Source organism: Phaethon aethereus, assembly GCF_964289735.1.
Source record: "Phaethon aethereus genome assembly, chromosome: 11".
NCBI lineage: Eukaryota > Metazoa > Chordata > Aves > Phaethontiformes > Phaethontidae > Phaethon > Phaethon aethereus.
In genome coordinates, this window is record NC_138587.1 from 18,078,413 (window position 1) to 18,097,977 (window position 19,565).

The following is a 19,565-nucleotide window of genomic DNA, read 5'->3' on the forward strand; positions in this document are numbered from 1 at the left end:
GTTTCTCACACATGATGAAAAGACATTCTTGCATAATTGGTCAGTGTGTCTGTAGTGCAACTGAACTGGAAGTCTTCCAACTGTGTGCATTCTGTTGGTAGACCTTGCTTTTGAGTCAGTTTGTATGAAAAGGGAGATGCAATTGCAACATTAAAACCCACTGACTGAAGTTTTTGCCATGAAACCTGCAAATACACAGGTCAGGGAATGTGTCATACAGGCAGACCAAAACGATGCTTCTTCTTCTTAATGGGCTTTAAGTTGGTCAGTCTACGCAGGTCCTCTTCAGCGTCTGATTCCTCCATCTCATCATCTGCCGAAATAAGGATCTAGAAACAAATTACAGCTTCTGAGTAATATGGATCAAAGTCACACTCTTGTCTCCATTCTACTTTTAAACTTTTACTTTTATGCTTGCAAAGCACCTCATTATTAGCTTAAGAGCGAGCTTACAGAACACAATTTGGATTTACTGCCAGTACTATCAATGTCACACATCCTATCTGGAACCTCCAGCAAATTTCAAAGAAGGGTGCATGTGTACTGATCTCTACTAAAATCACTGACTCTAAACCCAAAGAAGCGATTCCAACAGCTCCAGAACAGTGGGGGTGGCTTGCTGTTAGAATGAGAGAGAATATATAAGCTCTTTATCCACACTGGTAATATGGCAGTCATTTTGTTAAAGAAAACCGCATATAAGTAGTACTGTCTGTAACACAGAAAAACTACATTAACCAACTAAAGCTAAAACAACTTACCTTTAAAGATACCACCTCTCCTTCAGCTGAACTGAAAACTGCCCACTTTAGAATAATTTTATTCTAAATTATATGAAGGCAAGAATGTAAATAATTCTCCAAAATCAGGCCAGTTGCCTCCACCAGCTTCCTCTCACTTTAAGCTATTAAACTCTCTCTGAATTAGAATTGTCTATTAGGTTTTTTTTTAATTCCGTGTGGGTCTTTTTAGACGCATTTGTAACACAGTTCACCTGTGATATTTAAATATATTATTATGTCTTCCTGCCCATCTGGAAGGAAATTAACTACTGTGAGTGGTGCAACAATGACATTTTTCTTAACTGGTTTTCAACTGCAAATGCTTGGAACTACTGTTAGAGGTACATGCAAAGGAAGTCAAAACTAAGTTAACAGTGTTACAATTAAATCAATGGCATGAGGGATGAACTGGATTGATAACTGCATTCATTGCAATAATTAACTCTACATACTTCTGACTCTGACTCTTCATGTGATGCTGCTCTCCTGTATCGGACTTTACTTCCATTTCTTGAATCTTGTCCTGCTTCCTTTTCTTCAAGTTTAGCTTTTGTCTTCCCTTTCTTCATAAGAAAATTATCGACTACCCAGAACATTAATGCCTGTTAAAGAGACAGTTTCAGGGACAGTTCGGTTTTCCTTAGAGTAGCGTATGTTCATTCGGTCAGTATTTGGACAGAATTAGGACAACTTGACGATAATTCTGAATTGACCAAACAGGTAAAATGCTGTTTTTAGGCATAGGCATGCACTCACATGGCTTATTACACATTGCATGAATGCTCTAGAACATAGATACTTTATTCCTTTGTAGAAGAGAAGAAAATAAGTAGCTGCTGTTCAGAGTGATCACATATTAACTCTTCATGTAGAAATGTGAATGGTTTAGGTAGACATCTTAGTGCAATAGACTTTTGGTTCTCAAAGGATAAAATTCAGGCTTGTACAAATTAATGAAAGAAAAAAAAAAAATCACCAGCAGTTATTAAATGCAAGGACACCCACCGTCTCTGGCTCTAATCCTTAAATCCCAGACTGCTGGAAGAGTATACTTTGGGAAGGATGACTGCACACTTGCCCTTTTCCTCTGCTCCATCATAGGCCAGCCACTATTAGCTATGGTCAGACACAGGATACTTCACAGTACAGCTATGCTTAGACCAACTGTTCCCTAAAGCAAATTTCACGGTAATTTTATAATATCTATGTCAGTATTTCAGTATTACACTCAATCTACTGAGGTCATCAGGCCAAAGAGATCTTATGAGGCATTTCTGCATCCATCCTGAGCCTGGTTACTTAGCTCAAAATGGATTTCAGCTTTGTAAAATGTACATATCAAGACATTTTATCCATTCTTTAACACCCTTCCTTGTTAAAAATTAAGTACCAAGGTACACTGTGCTTTAAGAACTAATGTTAATTGATTAATACATGGAAGAAAGATATCCAAGTGAACATCTCACAGAAGTTTGCAAGTTGTACTAACATTAACAAAGAAGGGAACTATCAGCATGACGATAGCCAGCTCCAGCTGGGGGTTCTCTATAGGATTCAATAAAGCTACCTGTGAAAAGAAAAGGATTAAGTTCAGATCATGGCAGCATGGACACATAACTGGATTAGTAATTGCAATTGTTCATGTACTAGCTAACACTACAGAAATAATTCATATGAACCAAAAAAAGGACAGCTTCGTAGAAGAGCACAGTACAGTACTTAGGACAGCTTATAAATTACTACAGATAAGTTTCTTGCCAGCCCTGCTTACTTATCTCTGTCATTTTTGTTTACAGAAGTCTGAAGAGCTGTGTTAGAATCATCTTGAACATTTTAGAGCTCCATGCTCCCCAGGAACATGTTTAAAGTTCTATCTTTAGAAAACTTAAGCAGACTAGCGTTTCACAAAATACACAGGAAGAAGAAGACCGAGTTCGCAAACTAATCCAGAGCATAAAATAGGGACTAACTGGTTTTAATGGGCTGTAACACCATGCACCATCACTTAGAATATTATGTTGCACAGATTCTATCAAATATTTATCCACTCATCAGCAATGGCTTCACTAATCCATTGCAAATTACTAAAATTCTACTGTTTAGACCTATCAACAACATCAGGCAAAGAAAATTCTTTAAAATACTACAAGAAGCAATTCAAAATAGCTTTAAGTAAGGGTTAAAGAATTAAGAAAAGGAAGAACCACTTAGTAGCTTCAAGAGCACTCAGACAAGGAGATAGAATAAAATTTTATATATTGCAATATATAAAGAACCTCCAAAATATGACAGGATAGTCCTGCCAATGGATGCCAGAAAGCCTAATTAGCAGTATCCTAATCAAGCTAAAAGAATATACCACTACCACAGAGTTAAATGGCATCAACTGTAGAAAGGATGCTTGAGCCAAACCAGTAAACACTATGGGAAGTCTGTTGCTTTACAGCTTCCACCTGAAATTCATTTGTCTGTAAAATGCTAGAAAAATACAAACCTCTTTCCACTGTGGTATAAGCAGCACTATAATGATGATGGTTTTCTCAAATGTCATAATCATTATGTACAGAGCACATTGGCCCACCCAAGCACTGCACTGCAACGGGTCACCTGCAAGAAAGAAGAAAGGTTCAATATATGCATAGGGTTGCTTTTACTTCACAGTAAACATTTCAGAAAAGCCGTATTAGAAGAGGCAGGGCAGCTCTATCCTCTTAAAGTGCCTTCTGCAATTTCCTTAGTGCTGCTCCTTCCCTCAGCCTCACCCAAACTTTCAAGAAGTATCATTTAGAAACTGAATATAACAGGACTTTATCTGATTCAGTAGTACCTGGTATACGCTCACTGTTCTACATCACCTGAAGAAAGCAAGACAGATATAGTTGCATTACACTTGTTTCTCATCAAATTATTTTTGACCCTCTATCATGAAGTACTAAGTTTCTTAAAAGGGAAAACTTAAAGGAAACATAGCTGGGGAAAAATCTATTTTCCTTCAGTCTAAGTAGAAACATGATGATTTCTGCCATTCTCCCTAGGCTACCTTAAACATATTTTCCCTCTCTACAAAGTTAGTTGCCATAACTAATCAATCATAATTGAAGCAAGAGGTGCAAAAGCTGCTATGAAAAATTTAACTGAACAAAAAGTTAGTATCACATTTTAATGAAGGGGTTTGAAATTTTGCTGCACCCCATTGCGGTAGAGTGAAAACTTGAGTGCATTAAGTTATCTGCCAGGACAGACTGAAGACCACAATATTTGAACACTAAAACATAGGTACTATTACATTCTATGACAGCAGGGAGCGAAAATAAAAAGGAAAAAAAGAGGACTGATATGCCTAACAAGCTTTGCAGGTAAACTTAAAGCAGCACTTCACTGGAAACCAAAAAGAAGCTTTGGAGGGGAGTGTTAGCTCTTTAGTCTTCACAATAGCCTCTGCAGCATCTTCAAAGGCAGCTTCAAACTTTTAGCCTGCGGATGAATAATGGGCAATGGAAATTCAGATGCCTTTATGTATTTGTAATGCATAATGGATAGTTGCTACTTCCTTTTCTGGAACATTTCTGAAAGACTTTCAGTATTAGTACTTGGTAATTGTCTTGAGACTTACTGTTTGCTGCTTAAATGCTATGAGGAGAAACTGATAAATCAGACTGGAGTCCAAAACAAAGAAAACTTCCTAAAAAAGTTTTACAGTAAGAGCTAGGGATCAACATTCAATAGTCCAAGAGGAAAATGGTTAAAATGTTCAAGTTTTACAATCATATACTGCAGTTTATGGCTTCTGTTGTAAAAAAAAAAAGTTAGAAAATTTGAAAGGGGAAACATCAGTAATGCAAAGTTGAGCAACTGTGCTTCTTCTGAAGATACAAGGCCTGAATTAGATTTGAGAATTAAATTTCAGCAATTAATTTCTATACTCCACATTTTTATTAGCATTCCCCAGTTATCTTCATTAACCAGCAAATATATAAAAAAAAAAACCCCTAGCTTTAGATACAGATTTACCATTGACACTTCATCAGTTTATTCTAAGCTCTTTTCCAATCTGTATTTAATTCCTAAAAGCAAAGATAGCTATAGCAATTTTGCATCTATTCCAATTCTGTCACATGAGATTTTGTACATCCAAAAATTGTGAAACTCTGCATTAAGAGTGTTGTGCACTATGACCAATGAAAATTTTGTTCCATGATGTTTTTGTGGAGAGGGGGCCTGATTTTTGGTGGGTCTTTTTTTTTTTTTTCTTTGCACATGACTGAAATTAGAAGTTGTATATATTAAATTCTACTTGGGGATTTTTGTGTGCCCTCCTGTGTCTACAAAATTGTCTCTCAGCTCTAATTACAAGTGGGGCAGAACAGGGATGCTGTCTACTTTTGAATTTACCAAGTCTTCTCACAGCCTCCCAATAGAATCCTTGGAGAAAAGTTGGGAAGATATAGACTGGATGGGTAGATATACAATTCTGACATAAAGGAAAAAGCTTTCACAATGAAAGTAGTTAAGCACTGGAGTAGATTGTTCAAACAGGTTCTTAAATCTCAAACCATGGATAAATTAGAAACTGGACTGGACCATGCCCTGAACAACCCACTTTAGCTTTGAAATTAACCCTGCTTTGATATGAGACCTCTGGAGATCCTTTCCAACCAAGTTTTTGCTACGATTTTATCATCTATGCAATTCAAGGGAAAAAGTAGAAGTTAACAACATCACCACATCTAGGAGGTGTTCCCAAGATTATGTGGGACATTTGTACGTTCAAAGATTCAGTACACAAACTCAAATTAGAACTTGAAAGCCATAGTGTTGAAGCCATAAAGGTCTAATTTAATTCCTAAAGTCTTCAACAGTCTCTCTTGAATTCTGATTTTATACCTGTCATGTATAAATTACATGTCTAGAATAAACTAGCAAATCAGTAGAAATCTTGTTACTGCAAGAAAAGTGCATTAAGATTGAAACTGAAAAAAACCCGAATCCTCAGCAGTAACAACTGTAGCAGCATTTTTTGGAAATGCTGGGCAATGAAAAACTAGTCTATATTAGTGTTTACTACTTCCATCAGCCACTTTGTAGAAGCATGTTTATAGACCACTCTTGAACAAAACACCTGTGATTCCTCTATCCTGTAACTTCTCTCTGTTCTTCAAATCCTGAGAAATTTTCTCAAGAAAGTGCTAGCTCACAGAACTACTGCAAAATAAATTTAAAAAAGCTTTAAAGTAAGTGCTATCTACCCTATATGGCTATAAGTTGCTCTGCAAGTTACAAACAAAGAGCTAGAGGGAAAAGATGCATCAAATACAATTTCTAAGCTTTGACATCTGAGAAGCAAAGACAAGCAAAGAAGCCACAGCACAATTTAGTTGCCAGAGTTCATTGTCACCAAGAGGGATTTAGTCACCTGTTTTTTTACTCTCAGCAGCTAAAGTGGCCTAAGACAAGAAGGGAAGGAGAATGCAGGGAACATTCTTTTCAGTACAGATCATGACTGCTCTTCTCCTCTTTATATACTCAAATATATTAACTGATTCTGCACTTCTATTAAAATCAAGCTGCTTATGTAATGAATCTGAAAATACAAAACTAGAAAAATTAAGACATCTAAAACTTAAAAATTCTGCCATAAAAAAGCCCTTGAGGAAGTATCATGCTACTTTGTTCATAAATCTGGGCAGTGCTGTTTTGCTGTACAAACAGCAACCATTTACGAATGCTGATTTTTTTTTTATCCATTCTTTCCTTGAGGCATTTATGCTTAAAAACTATCCTCCATATAAAGAAGAGGCTTTTACAACCAGCAGGACACTGCTATTTTTGTGACAGCTTCAAGTAATGAATCACTAGGGATCGAGTAATAGAGCTAAGAAGGGAAATGAGCTCACAGTGAGAATTAACTTGAGACAAATGATTATTTAGGCTCTAGAAACACAAACAACATCACTCAATCACAGGAAGAGACTTGTTTTTTGGGGGAGGGGGTCTCTTGTTTGTTTTCTCACACTTGCAACAAACTGAAATCACGCTGATCTCCAAGCTGAGGACTTGACTTTACTACTTCAGATAAAAAGCCACAAGTCTCTGATACCTTTCAATAAGCAGACACCTCACCACCCATGTATGCTAATCATCCATATTTAACTTCAACATACTAAGTCTAAACACACTTGCCACCTCATAGGACTGCATTTTAGTCCCCTCTTCTGCCCTACTTAATTATTTTAAAGAACCTTATGAAAAATAAGACATGAGGTTTTTTGGGGCCAAAGTGAAAAATTATAAATAAGATGGTGATATGAGGGTTTTCTATTCACAAACAACAGTAGTACTTAACAGAAGAGGGCAGCAAACAATCCAATACAACCTGTCCTTTTTAGATGGGTTTCTTACATAGGGTCTAACCTTACTGCAGAGCCATTACTAACAACTTTCCATCTGCTATCTAGTTCTCTTTATACCAGAACCCTCTCCTACACGATTAATGGAAATACAGATTTACAATATGCTTTTTATTAGTCCTTACAATAGCTTGATTAAAAAAACCCAACACACTAAGGTCAGGACAGCACATTAATGAAGATACAGAAAAGAAAGCCACTAACGAAATGTTCTGATATTGGAAAGAACAACTAAGTAAAGAGGACTTATATAATTTCATACATTGCTTACACAACACACACAGAGAACAAATACTTGATAAACAAGTTTAGGTATTGCAGATCTCCTAACTCAAAATGACAATAAAGGATCAGTCGCAGACCACCTCGGCAGCAGAACACAACAAGTTAATTTGTTGATTCCAAGAGCTTAGTTACTGCAGTCACAGATGTCTCATAGCTAACCAAAATAAAAAACAGGTTAATTTTGGAAGTCAATGAGAGATAGAGACAAATTTCAGGACAGCGAATATACTCCCCACACCTTCCCATCCACAGACCACTATTGTTAAAAGGACATTAAAATGGGAGAGGAGAACCGATTACACAAGAAAAACCAGAATGTTATTAGGAAGAAATAGAATTTAGTATTTAGTATTTACAAGTACCTACCTGTAATTGTAATAGGTACACCAAGTTTTTTGCTCTGCGTGGAAAACCAATTTTATATGAGCTGAAAGCTGTTCAAGCATCTTTAAATGGCTTCAAGCCAAATCAACAGTCAGAAAAAGGGGCTTTGGGCAATAGGTCTCAAAGCTCGGTCGCAGAAGGTGTAGCTCAGCAGTGTCTCAGCTCTTTCCTTGCCCTTTTCCCTTCCCTGGGCATTGGTGCTTACGTAATCCCTTATGGACCCAAGTCTGGGGACTGATCTGGAAGAACTATTTACTTTTCTACATATGGTGAATTTTCTGATGGTTTAGCTCTCTGAATCAGTTCCCTGAAGAGTCAGATGTGTACCCGTCCAAGGAAGAGTGGAAATATTAGACCATGGCATGTGGGAAAAAACCAGATAAACAGTGTTGTGGCAGTGCTGATTTAAACTGCTTAAATGGTCGTAAACTGTACCCTAAAAGACACACATTAAATCTAACTAAAAATGCCCTAATGGTATAGGCAGTTATTTCTCCTAAGACAGATGCTTGTCATCATCTCTCTTTTAAACCTCTGACATTAAAACAAATAGCAATTAATGCTATTTAATTTAATTGTAAACTTCTCAAGCTTTTAAAGTACTTCAACTTGGCAAGGCCTTTATTTATTTATTTTTAATTATGTCGGCCACTTAGGTTTATTAAAAACAAAGAAACCTACAAACAAACAAAAAAACCCCTATGAAACTGCTACGAAAGCTTTTGTTTTGTTAGGCAAACATTATTTTAACTCTCTCCCCCCGCCTCCAACCATTGGGGTTTTTTGTTTGTTTTTCTCTCTGATGAAGAGCCATAGTTCTCTCACAAGGCAACCTCTCCCGCCATTCCTATCTCAAGGAGCTTCAAAGGTAACTTTTAGCACCTATACAGAACTTCCATTCCCAACCAGACAGACCAAGCAATCTGAAAATAACAGCTTGAAGAGAATTAAATGTTGAGTATGTATGATACTCAACTGCATCTGCAAATCCACAGTTTCTGCAGATCAGTGGAATTCCGTGGCTAACGTAATGGAAGATAAAACACACAACTTCAAGGGAAAGTGATTTCACTAGCCTATCCCTTAGCCTGTATGAAAGACATATGTGTTTTTCATCAGTGGTACAAGCCCTATGTGCAGGAGTTCGAGCGATCATTACTTGAGGACAAGCACAGGCCACCTCGTCATTCTCTTCACTGAAGGTATGTGGTTGTTTAAAAGAGGGCTGGCAGAACTCTTAGCCTGTATCTTCAGATAAGGGCACGTGGTTCAGTGAAAGCTTTAATAGGAAGTGACCTTCCAGCTATCATTTATTTAAAAGTGTTTCAGAGTAAATTTATCATGCTGTTGATTTTTTTCCATGAGAGTAGTCAATATCATAATTTGTTGAATCACTCCTAAAAAAATAAATATTCAAGTAGTTGTTCCAAAATCACTAAATGCTTACAGACTTGTTGAGCTTTCTAACATAGAAGGTGCATGCCAAGATACAGAACTTAAAAGAACCCTTGTGACAAGTGAAATAGTAAAATGACCACTATAATCATTATATAATGATTTTAAGATGAGTTAACCACTAGCTGAAATATTCTGAGATTCTATCCTGAAAATCATTTCAGTGCAAGAACAGAAACATTTACCATATTCACCAAAGCGAAGGGACTCCCACTGCTGCCATTCCACAATGCTGCTGACTGCACGTATACCAATATAGATTAACAGCATTCCTAATGTGGCATCTAACAAGAAGTTGATAAGGTACCTGAAAGGAAAAAAATGTAAAAGAACACAAGGAGCAAGGGTCCATTTTCTACAAATTCAGTGTATTTTAACAGCATGATTTGAGAAAAGTTCTGTATATATGTTGAGAAGCCAGAGTATTGAGAATAATCATTTACCCACTTCCGTAATTACATGGTTAGCTTAAAATTTAAATAGTTTTAGAAGAGTCTCAATATTTTGTTTCTGTCCTTAAAGTTAAGCTCCAGCTTCTATTTTCATGAACTCTGGTGTAAGCATGTGCATACTCTATATAAACTCAAAATTAATTGTACTCCTTTAAATTAAAACCAGATTTCCTTTTTACCATTGCTCAGTTCATTCTACATGGAGAACATGTATTTGAGTAAAACCAAAGGAACAGGAATAAGAGGAGAAGTTATCTTAAAGACACCTCAAGGAATTTGAAAGTAAAAAAACCCCATGCAAAACCCTTTCATTCTGAGGGGGAAGGACACTACAAATAGACAGTTTTTCTTGCTTAACAGAACCCCTTCCTAGACTCAACAAGGAGCAATTGAGCATGTAGAATACGATGCCTAAAGAGTACAGTCACTATCTAGGCCAAATTTCAACTTACTTAGTGTTAGAAAGAAAAGTGATTTACTTTCTTGCACTTCAGTTATTGTCCAATAAACATCTGAAACAATCATGAACAAGCCTTCCCAGAAAAAAAAAAAAAACCACAAAACAAAACCAAAAACACCACCAAACCACAAACCAAACTACCCCTCAGTGGACACACAAACGCTGCTCTACTAGTTTTGTTGTTTCAAGAAGAGCTTCTGGGATCTTACCTATGCTTCAAGAAACTAGAGATTACTATGGGTTTCAAATTAATTCTTAGGTTCATTAAATGGTGCAGCTGAAATGCAGAGCATTTTGTAAGTCAGTTTGGTTTACTTACTATCACTGATTTTAGCTAAACAGAACAGCAGCTGAGAAAGAGCCAGCTGTAAGACACACAGTAAATCCCTGTTACTGAGATTCTTATTTGGTACTTCCAAATACTTAAGGTAAACGCTAGAGTCTATAGGAACGTATCTGCAGGGATAAAAATAGCAAGTCAGAGACCTGTGGGCTTCTGCTGGCTGTGGAGGCAAATCCACGTGGACAAAATAGTATCAGGGAAGTGGAAAGTAAAGACAGCATATGTGCATTCAAAAGAGTAAAGGAGGAGCTGTTCTGACTCTCAAAGTCCCATTCAAGAGCAGCTCAAACATAAAAATGAAGCAGTCGTGCCTTGCTTCAGCCAAGACTTACCTATAAACTTCCTAAAAAAATAGTTAATTTCTAATAGTTGTGTGTCAAATCAGAGTTTTAATGAACTTTGTAGTAGAGAAACATTGAATCAAGGCTTAGTGTTTGGCAGCGGAAACTCAGCAATTACAAGTCTACACAAGTCATTTTAAGGCCACAAGGGGCTGCTGTAGGTCTACAGCAGGAAGGCAGCCATCAGGAGCAGGGAGAAGAGATGTGCCAACACCTATTTCACATCAAATTACGTCTCACAGTGCCGGCCAAGTATGCCTGATATTCCCAAGCACATCAGGCTCACTACATGTAGGCAACACGCTCATTCTGTGCTGCACTGCATTAAGCCTGCTCACATCTAACTGGTGCACCAGCACAAACAACAAAACAAGTTGCTGCTACTATCACATAAATGCATCTGCCTGAGAGTTCAGCGAGCAAAAGGGGTTCATACAAACTTCCCAGTGTACCGCATACAGCCAAGTGGGTACTCTGCACTACAGAAGAAAAGTGCTATCTGCTTTTTCTATTTAAAATTCTTCAGACAACAACCCATCTGTCGAGTTGGTTTAATATCAAAGCTGATAAAACGCCTGTTATCACACACCTGCCTGAATTACAGCACTACATACCCAAACTAACAAATGGCAACTTCCAATTGTAGTTCTTTCCAAGCTTTGAACCACAATGCCTTCTAAAACTACATTTTCTGGTTTTGTTCTGAAAATAACACACAAACTACAAAACAGGAAAGAATGGGAAACCACCCATGTTTGAATTTGCTGAGTAGAATTATTGTTATTTAAAGTCACAGACATAAATGTTACTTTTACTCTCTAATTTTGACCTACTTGCAAACTTAAGATATATTTCTCCCAAGAAAGGACAAATGGCTTTAGTTAAAACTACCTGCTGGTTTTTCTGCTAACTAGGAGGACCTGCACCCTTGTCCGAGAAATTATACAGCTCCACATTGTAATTTCTGTTCTCCTGAGAACAGTGCAATAACAGCTCTCTACCTCACCCTCTTACTTGTTTTGTGTCACATTACTCTTACAGGAAAAGTGCTATTTGAAAATAAAGTTATGTAGAGTATATTAAAACAGGAGGAAGAGAATGCACATATTAGTAAACCTTTTATTTTGAAAGCTCAGTACACAGCACAAAGTTCTTTTTGATTTTGAAATACTTTAATAAACTATTGAGCTCTAGCTCAAATGGAATTAAAGCAATTTGCACCTGCTAGTTTTTAAATCTATCAAAAAATTCTTAAATCAGTAAGCAAGGAAAATCTTACAGTGACAGCTGGTATTATTGAAACTGTCATAACTTAAACTTTACAGTTAGTGTGTTAAAATAAATACATTTTCCCTACTAAAATGCTTTGTGGTGGGAAGAGAAAAACAGTGTTTTACTTGCACATTTATAGCATGTAGGAACACAAAAGAAACCAAGGAGGAATAAGGGAAATAAAACAGGCTTGTGAAGCAACACAAGCATATTCCTTGAGCTGTGTAGGTCCTTTGTTTAGCAAAGGACAACAGCGAGCAGATGCCAATCCAGAAGGAACTGGATTGGTTTTAAAGGGCAAATTACTGGACTTTTAAAAGTAATATCACAGCTTCTGTTACCAGAAATGTGTAAGCTTCTCTAAGCACAAGCCCTACAAGAACAAACCCAAACAATTACCATTTGTTTCAGGGGCTCCTGTAAAGAGCCTGATGGGGTCTTAGTCATAAAAAATTCTTCAGGTTTAATATACTGCAGTGAAATGCTTATCTACTTAGTCACACTGCTGCATGCGTGACATTGCAAATTTAGTTTTTGTACTAACTGCCTGGGTACCGAGCAAGATTTCCTGCTTTTAGCAAAATGAAAATAATACTGCAGTAGCTAATGTAGGTTTTAGAAGAAAATACAAGCATCAATAATTTTTGCTAAATATCGCTGAAAGCAACCAGACTTTATATTAAAGCCTTGCTGCAGCGAACAGTGCAGTTGGAGGTCAGTGCACACAACTTTCTATTGATTTCCTTTGGTCCATAGCACCTCCTTCAGTTAACAGCCTCATATTACAATGTGCAGCCTAAGTCCTCATCCGTTAACTGGAGAGGGAGAGTAGAAAGGGTTTACCCTAGGTCTAAAATATCTATATTCGGCCCAGAAAAAGCTCTCCCAGGTTCTGCCAGCCACAAACTAAATGAGCAGAACTCTGACCCTTGATTAACTAAACTTAAACCACAGGTTTTTCAAAGTGATGGATTTTTACCATGAAAATTGGTTTCTCAGCTCTATCTTGCATTATTGCCCTTGTACACCATCAAACTCAACTGCAGAACTTCCATAAAGACCAATTATTCTGAAATAAAACACTCACAGTGAACAAGGATCTTCTTCAGTAAGGTCTGATAAATAGACATTTGCGAAGTGGATGAACAACATCCCTATGGCTTGCTTGGAAGTATCTAAAAACCTGTATAGAGTAAAAACAGTTTTTAAGACACACATAACTTTACAACACAGACGTGGAATTTTAATTAAAATAAATTTGCAATCCCAGTTATTTATTTTTATTTCAAATGGGAACACCAGAATAATGAAGTGTCATGGAATTTAGCTTATTTAGCAATTTTACATTTTAAATTCTGCCCCCTTTTTTTCTCGTATACTGTTAACAATAAACCAAATCATACTAACTTGAAACCTTACCACTGTAAATTTAAAGTCTAGGGATATCCTCTTGGTATCATGCATTATCCAAGAGCTAATCCTCACTAAACCTAGCTAAGTCTTTAATAACCTCCTGTAAACAATGAATATCCCAGCCTTGCTAGATATGTCAGTCCTTTTATGTTTATGCATTTTTTGCAAGTTAATGGCACAGATAAAAATAAAATGCTCATCATGTGCTTGTTGAACAATTTAATAGCTGGCTAATGAGTCTTTCATCTATAGTATTTTGCTAAAAAGACAACATATTTTTCACCTGAAAGCATGAAGGGGTCTTACTGAATTTTATCTGTAGTACAACAGCTTGGACCACACTGCTAAAAAATTACAACCTTGAAAGCATTATCTCCATAGCAGATGACAGAGTAAGAGAGAAAATAGTTCGCTATTTACAAGGAAAATACAAAAAAACCCACTTAGGTACTGATTCAGTATTGACTCCTAGCCCTTCTCATTCTTCTATCATCATCCTTTGCACAAAAACAAAACTTCCAGTGGATACTTTATTAAATGTTAAATATAGGAATCATGTCAAAAGATTTCTGTAAGCAAGAGTGTGTTCTTTATACAGACCAACACCCATCCTGCGTGTTGCTTCCATGTCTAAAAAGATCCAAACACCCTAACAGATCCAAACAACATATTATGGCTGAATTCGTCTCCCCTCCCTGACAACTTTGTCTTAAACTTTATTCTCTTGCATTCATTGCAAGACATAGAAAGCACAGTGTTGGAGATGAGGCAGGAAGCCAGTGAGTTACTTATCTAATCAGTACGCCATACTATAAATAACAATACTCAAGTCCCAGAACAAGATTCTTTGCTTAAAAATTAAGGGCTATCACCACACTACTCGGAATTTCAGGCTAAGGTAGACTGTACTACACAAAGATTTTGAATTTATTTTTTCAATAAAATAAAAGTCAGGATTGGTTTTGAAAAGCAGCATTGTACGAGATGAATTTAAACCACTGAAGTCTTCAACAACTGGAATGACAGTTTAACATTTACACCAGTCTCAAAACTAGTACAGGTTATGTTGGCATTGCTACAATCCAGTAACATTTTAAGAGTAATGAAGACAAATATACTTTTTATACCTTGCATTCTTCTATGGCTTATGGATTTACATCTTTTACCACATGGTTTTCTATCTTATATGTAGTAGGATAGCTACAAAACATGGAATTTTGTTCAAGCCCAGCCGAGAGCTTCTTTTAAGCTTATGTAAGTCTGTAGATGTTCAGATGCATCTTAGGGCAACTGTAAGTTTCCATCTTCTGGAGAAAGCATAACGTGAAGCTTTATGTCTAAATGCACATCTTTGTAGAGATTCCTGGAAGTGTTTAGTAAGAAAGAACTAGCAAGGAAACACACAGAAGATAACTTTTCTTTGACTCGTGTATTTTAGTAACTTTTTTTGTTCCTCACTGTCAGTCACCAATTTCTTGGCATCACTTTTTTTTAATCATCATATGCAAACAATCATTCCTTCAATTTCTAAAACACACAAGAAAAAAATTAAGAATAAAGCATGCAGAAACATACCATATCCTCCAGGGACGTCTTTCATGCTTTGGTTCTCTGAAGCGTTTTACTAAGAAAAAAAAAAATATTGAAGACAATCGGCAACTCCCAAAGCAACAAAAACACAGAAAAGTGAAAGCAAATCATCTAGCAGAAACATTACGTTCTTTGATAAATTAGATCTTACACAACTGCGTTTCACTCTATCAATCTCTAAGGACACATTTTTAAAGAAACTGGCTCCCTTCCGTCACCTTTAAGTTCCTACAGATCCATCGTCTGACTGCCAGTATACCTTACATGAAAAATAATCTATTACTAACACCATTTCATTGGCCTTAGCTTTTATGACTGCCCATCCAGAAAATTTAATTTCCAATAGGAAAGCAGGTATTCGAAAAAGACGTTTCTTTTGCTCACTGGAGACCAAAAATCAAATTGGAAAATATTCTCACAATATAGGGGCAATCTACAATATCAGAAATAAATCAAGTGAATTAGTAACAGGACAAATATATTTTCTAACAAAGTATATTTATTTTATGGATGACAAATAAAACTTTTGTGAGCAAACTGAATTGCAAAAGGAAAGCAGGGCAGGTTTTTTCAGTCAGATAATCCCTTCACAAAAAGGCTGACACTTGTTAACATATTAAAACCTCAAAAAATACACTATTAAAATTAATGCGAACTATACAAAGGCAAAAAAAAAAGATACATTTGACTATTTCAATCTTGATACAGTTTATAATACAAATTGTTTGGGTATCTGATAGAAAGCTCCTCTGCATACCTGCAGAGGGGGAGCCCAAATCACACCCTTCCCGGCTACTCCAAGGTCCATCCCAGGAGCCATCAGCCCATCCCAGGTCCATCCCCACAAGCCCAGAGGAGCAGAAGCCCAAAGGCAGATGGGAGAACACAAATTACAGACTCGGAGGAAGGGATGGTTGTCCCAGGAGATCCTCAGCCCCGCTGGCCAAGGGTGACACCCATCCTGGGAAGCCAGCTCCGGCACACTGTTGGGAGGGAGGTGGTCAATGCACCAGGGTACAGGACAGGTATGGTGTGCATGGGAAGAGCGTTTTGGAGTTGCACAAGACTTACTATAGGCTGTTTAGGGGAGGAACCAAAGGCAGGGAAAGGGAGGGATGTAGATGACTCGTGGAGGAACAAACGTGGGAAAACCGAGGGATAAAAGGTTGCTCATACATAAACAGGGGCTGGTCTATGCTCTTGCACTGTCTGATCTGCAGTTTGTCCTGTCATCTTAGGAAATTCCACTTTAATTCCTTCTGGGCAGGAAAACCTTTTTTCCTACTGGGAACACATGCTCAGCCCCACCACGGGTCAGACCTGGGGCAGGGAGCCGCAGCAGCCTTGCCTCTGCCGGATCTGGCCTAATGCCATAACAGATTTATTTTCCGTTACAGCTGCAAGATACTAATTCCTTATATATCCCAAAGACAGACCAAAGATAACAGGGTAATGGAAAACCTTTCCACTAAGGATGGGTTTTATATATGGGTTTTACTTCCTCCTTCTGTCCAAGGTTCAGTGTCGCGCACCAGTTCCTTCAACATAAGTCTTGAGAAATAATTATTTAGGCTCTTATTTCAGAAACTATCTCTACAAAAAAAAAAAAAATTTAAGCCCCGATTCCCCTCCTCCCCTTCAACTTGCAGAGTTTCTGTCTTAAAAAGCACAAACCATAGCAGGTATAGGTCAGGCAGAACTTCAGTAGGTATTTTAACCTGCTTCTCCAGGTATTAGCAATGAATTCAAGTTTCAAATAAGATGCTGTATATAAGTTATGCTTACCTAGCTTACAAGCCTTTACAAAACATTTTGGTTTATGAACTAATCATGACTTTTTCACAGCTAAGGCAATTTTCCCCAAAGCCAACCATCCCCATACAGTAAGTCATTAATATAGTTACTCCAATGCCTTTAAATAAATAAATACAAATTCACCTCCAAGGTGGAGGGGCAGCATTTGCAGGGAGCACCAAGCTAACAACTTGCCATTTTACTGTCTGTCTTGTTACTGCTTCTGACAGCAGAGAGAGAAACTGTGTTTCACCCCCATATAGCACCATTAAAAATTAAAGGGTGACAAGAGGAAAAGACCGTACATTTACGCCAAAGAAAAAGTTGTAATAGCAACATTTGCCAGCAGGTTACTCTGTGAACAGCATGCCATAAGTATAAAACTTCTGTTAAAAATGAGCAACATCCAGCTAAGTCAACCAGTTTGCTGTTTATGCCAGTCACACTATGGATTACTTTAATTAGTGTCACTTTTGCACAACAGGAAGCCACAAAGCATCACAAAATAAATGCAAGAAACAGAAGTTTCAACTTACTGTGGAGTTTGTGCAATTTGCTTTTCCGCAGGCAAAACAGAAATTAAACTGGTAAGATTTGCACACTTGAGGGGGGATGATTCCAAGCTTAGGCTTTTGTCTATTATTACTATGAAGTTGTATAACCCGTGGATTCATGTCTTTCTCTGAAATATTCACAAAAAAGTCATTTTGGAAGAGGATATTCAAAACCAATTCAACTAAAGCCATTTCAAATTCTACCCATACTGAGAAAAATACTTCAGAAGGTCTGTGTTTCTCTGGCCAATTCTGAAAACAAAACATTTAATTTGAGTTAACATTAAACAGGAGATTAACTTTGAAAGCCTCTACAGATGTCTTTTGGGAACGTATTGAATGGCTGATCGCACCACAAACTTCTACTCCTCCAAATGAAATGAGACAACCTGTTTAAATGCCTTAGGAGTTGCTACCTGATGAATATGTACCTGTATACTTGAAAGTCCAGTAGATCCCTATGAAACAGGGTTTGTTTTCTCAGCCTGGTTTCTTGCAGCTCTATCTCTGTGAGCATCAGGTATTTCTGACATACGCAGATATTGCCAGGTATTTTCCTACATACCCTTGATCCAGTATCTGGGTTGTACTGGGTAGGCAGCGTAACATATCACATCAGAGTGGTTCAAGTTGAAAGCAATTTAACTTCTCCCCCAGCAAGGAAGAGTGTTTTCTGAATGGCTGTAGACAGCTGGGGCCTTCCCAGTAAGTAAGCTGAGCAAAAACCCAACAGGCTTTTTTTACCCAACCACACTGGTAAGCCCAGGGTCCACAGCATGTGAAGGAAGCTGGTGAGGGATCTAGAGCACTAGCTTTATGAGGAGCGGCTGAGAGAACTGGGGTTGTTTAGCCTGGAGAAAAGGAGGCTGAGGGGAGACCTTATTGTGTTCTACAACTACCTGAAAGGAGGTTGCAGCGAGGTGGGTGTCAGTCTCTTCTCCCAAGTAACAAGCAATAGGATGAGAGGAAAAGGCCTCAAGTTGCATGAGGGGAGGCTTAGATTGGATATTAGGAAAAATTTCTTCACTGAAAGGGTTGCCAAGCATTGGAACAGGCTGCCCAGGGAAGCGGTTGAGTCACCATCCCTGGGAGTATTTAAAAGACGTGCAGACGTAGTGCTTAGGGACATGGCTTAGTGGTGGACTTGGCAGTGCTAGGTTAACAGTTGGCACTTGATGATCTTAAAGGTCTTTTCCAACCTAAGTGATTCTATGAGTCTATGTTTGCTATTAGTAAATTAATTTTGCAACCAAAAGCCAGCATATTTTTTCAAATAAAGATTCTGTAAATTTTTTAAGCATCTATGAAATTGGGGAGGGGAAAGCAATTCTTCCACTTGCCCTCCCCCAAAATATGTCATGATGGGTGGACTGTTGGGTGGATGAGGAATTGGTTGGATGGTCGCACCCAGAGGGTAGCGGTCAACGGCTCAATGTCCAGTTGGAGATCAGTGACAAGTGGTATCCCTAAGGGCTCCGTATTGGGACCAGTGCTCTTTAGTATCTTCATCAATGACATAGAGAGTGGGATCAAGTGCACCCTTAGCAAGTTTGTAGATGACACCAAGCCGAGTGGTGCAGTTAACACGCCTGAGGGACAGGATGCCATCCAGAGGGACCTGGACAAGCTTGAGGAATAGGCCGCTGTGAATCTCATGAGGTTCAACAAGGCCAAGCGCAGGGTCCTGCACCTGGGTCAAGGCAACCTCCAGTATCACTACAGGCTGGGGGATGAAGGGATGGAGAGCAGCCCTGCCAAGGAGGACTTGTGGACACTGGTGGATGAAAAGCAGGACATGAGCCAGCAATGTGCACTTGCAGCCCAGAAGGTCAACTGCATCCTGGGCTGCATCCAAAGCAGCATGGCCAGCAGGTTGAGGGAGGGGATTCTGCCCCTCTACTCTGCTCTGATGAGACCCCACCTGCAGTGCTGTGTCCAGCTCTGGAGCCCTCAGCACAGGAAAGACATGGACCTGTTGGAACATGTCCAGAGGAGGGCCACAAAGATGATCAGAGAGATGGAACACCTCTCCT

The 19,565-nt window shown here is 38.2% G+C and overlaps 1 protein-coding gene across 1 annotated transcript; it reads right to left on the bottom strand.

The window, feature by feature from the left end:
• Positions 1 to 212: 212 nt before the first annotated feature.
• Positions 213 to 16,023, bottom strand: LOC309408712 (store-operated calcium entry regulator STIMATE-like; the record flags this gene model as incomplete). The annotated part of the gene is made up of 8 exons (XM_082004613.1): positions 213 to 329; positions 1,235 to 1,384; positions 2,272 to 2,345; positions 3,273 to 3,389; positions 9,499 to 9,620; positions 13,269 to 13,364; positions 15,170 to 15,218; positions 15,942 to 16,023. 8 exons carry the CDS (start codon positions 16,021 to 16,023, stop codon positions 213 to 215), a joined length of 807 nt encoding a protein of 268 aa, XP_081860739.1.
• Between the last annotated feature and the right edge of the window lie 3,542 nt (positions 16,024 to 19,565).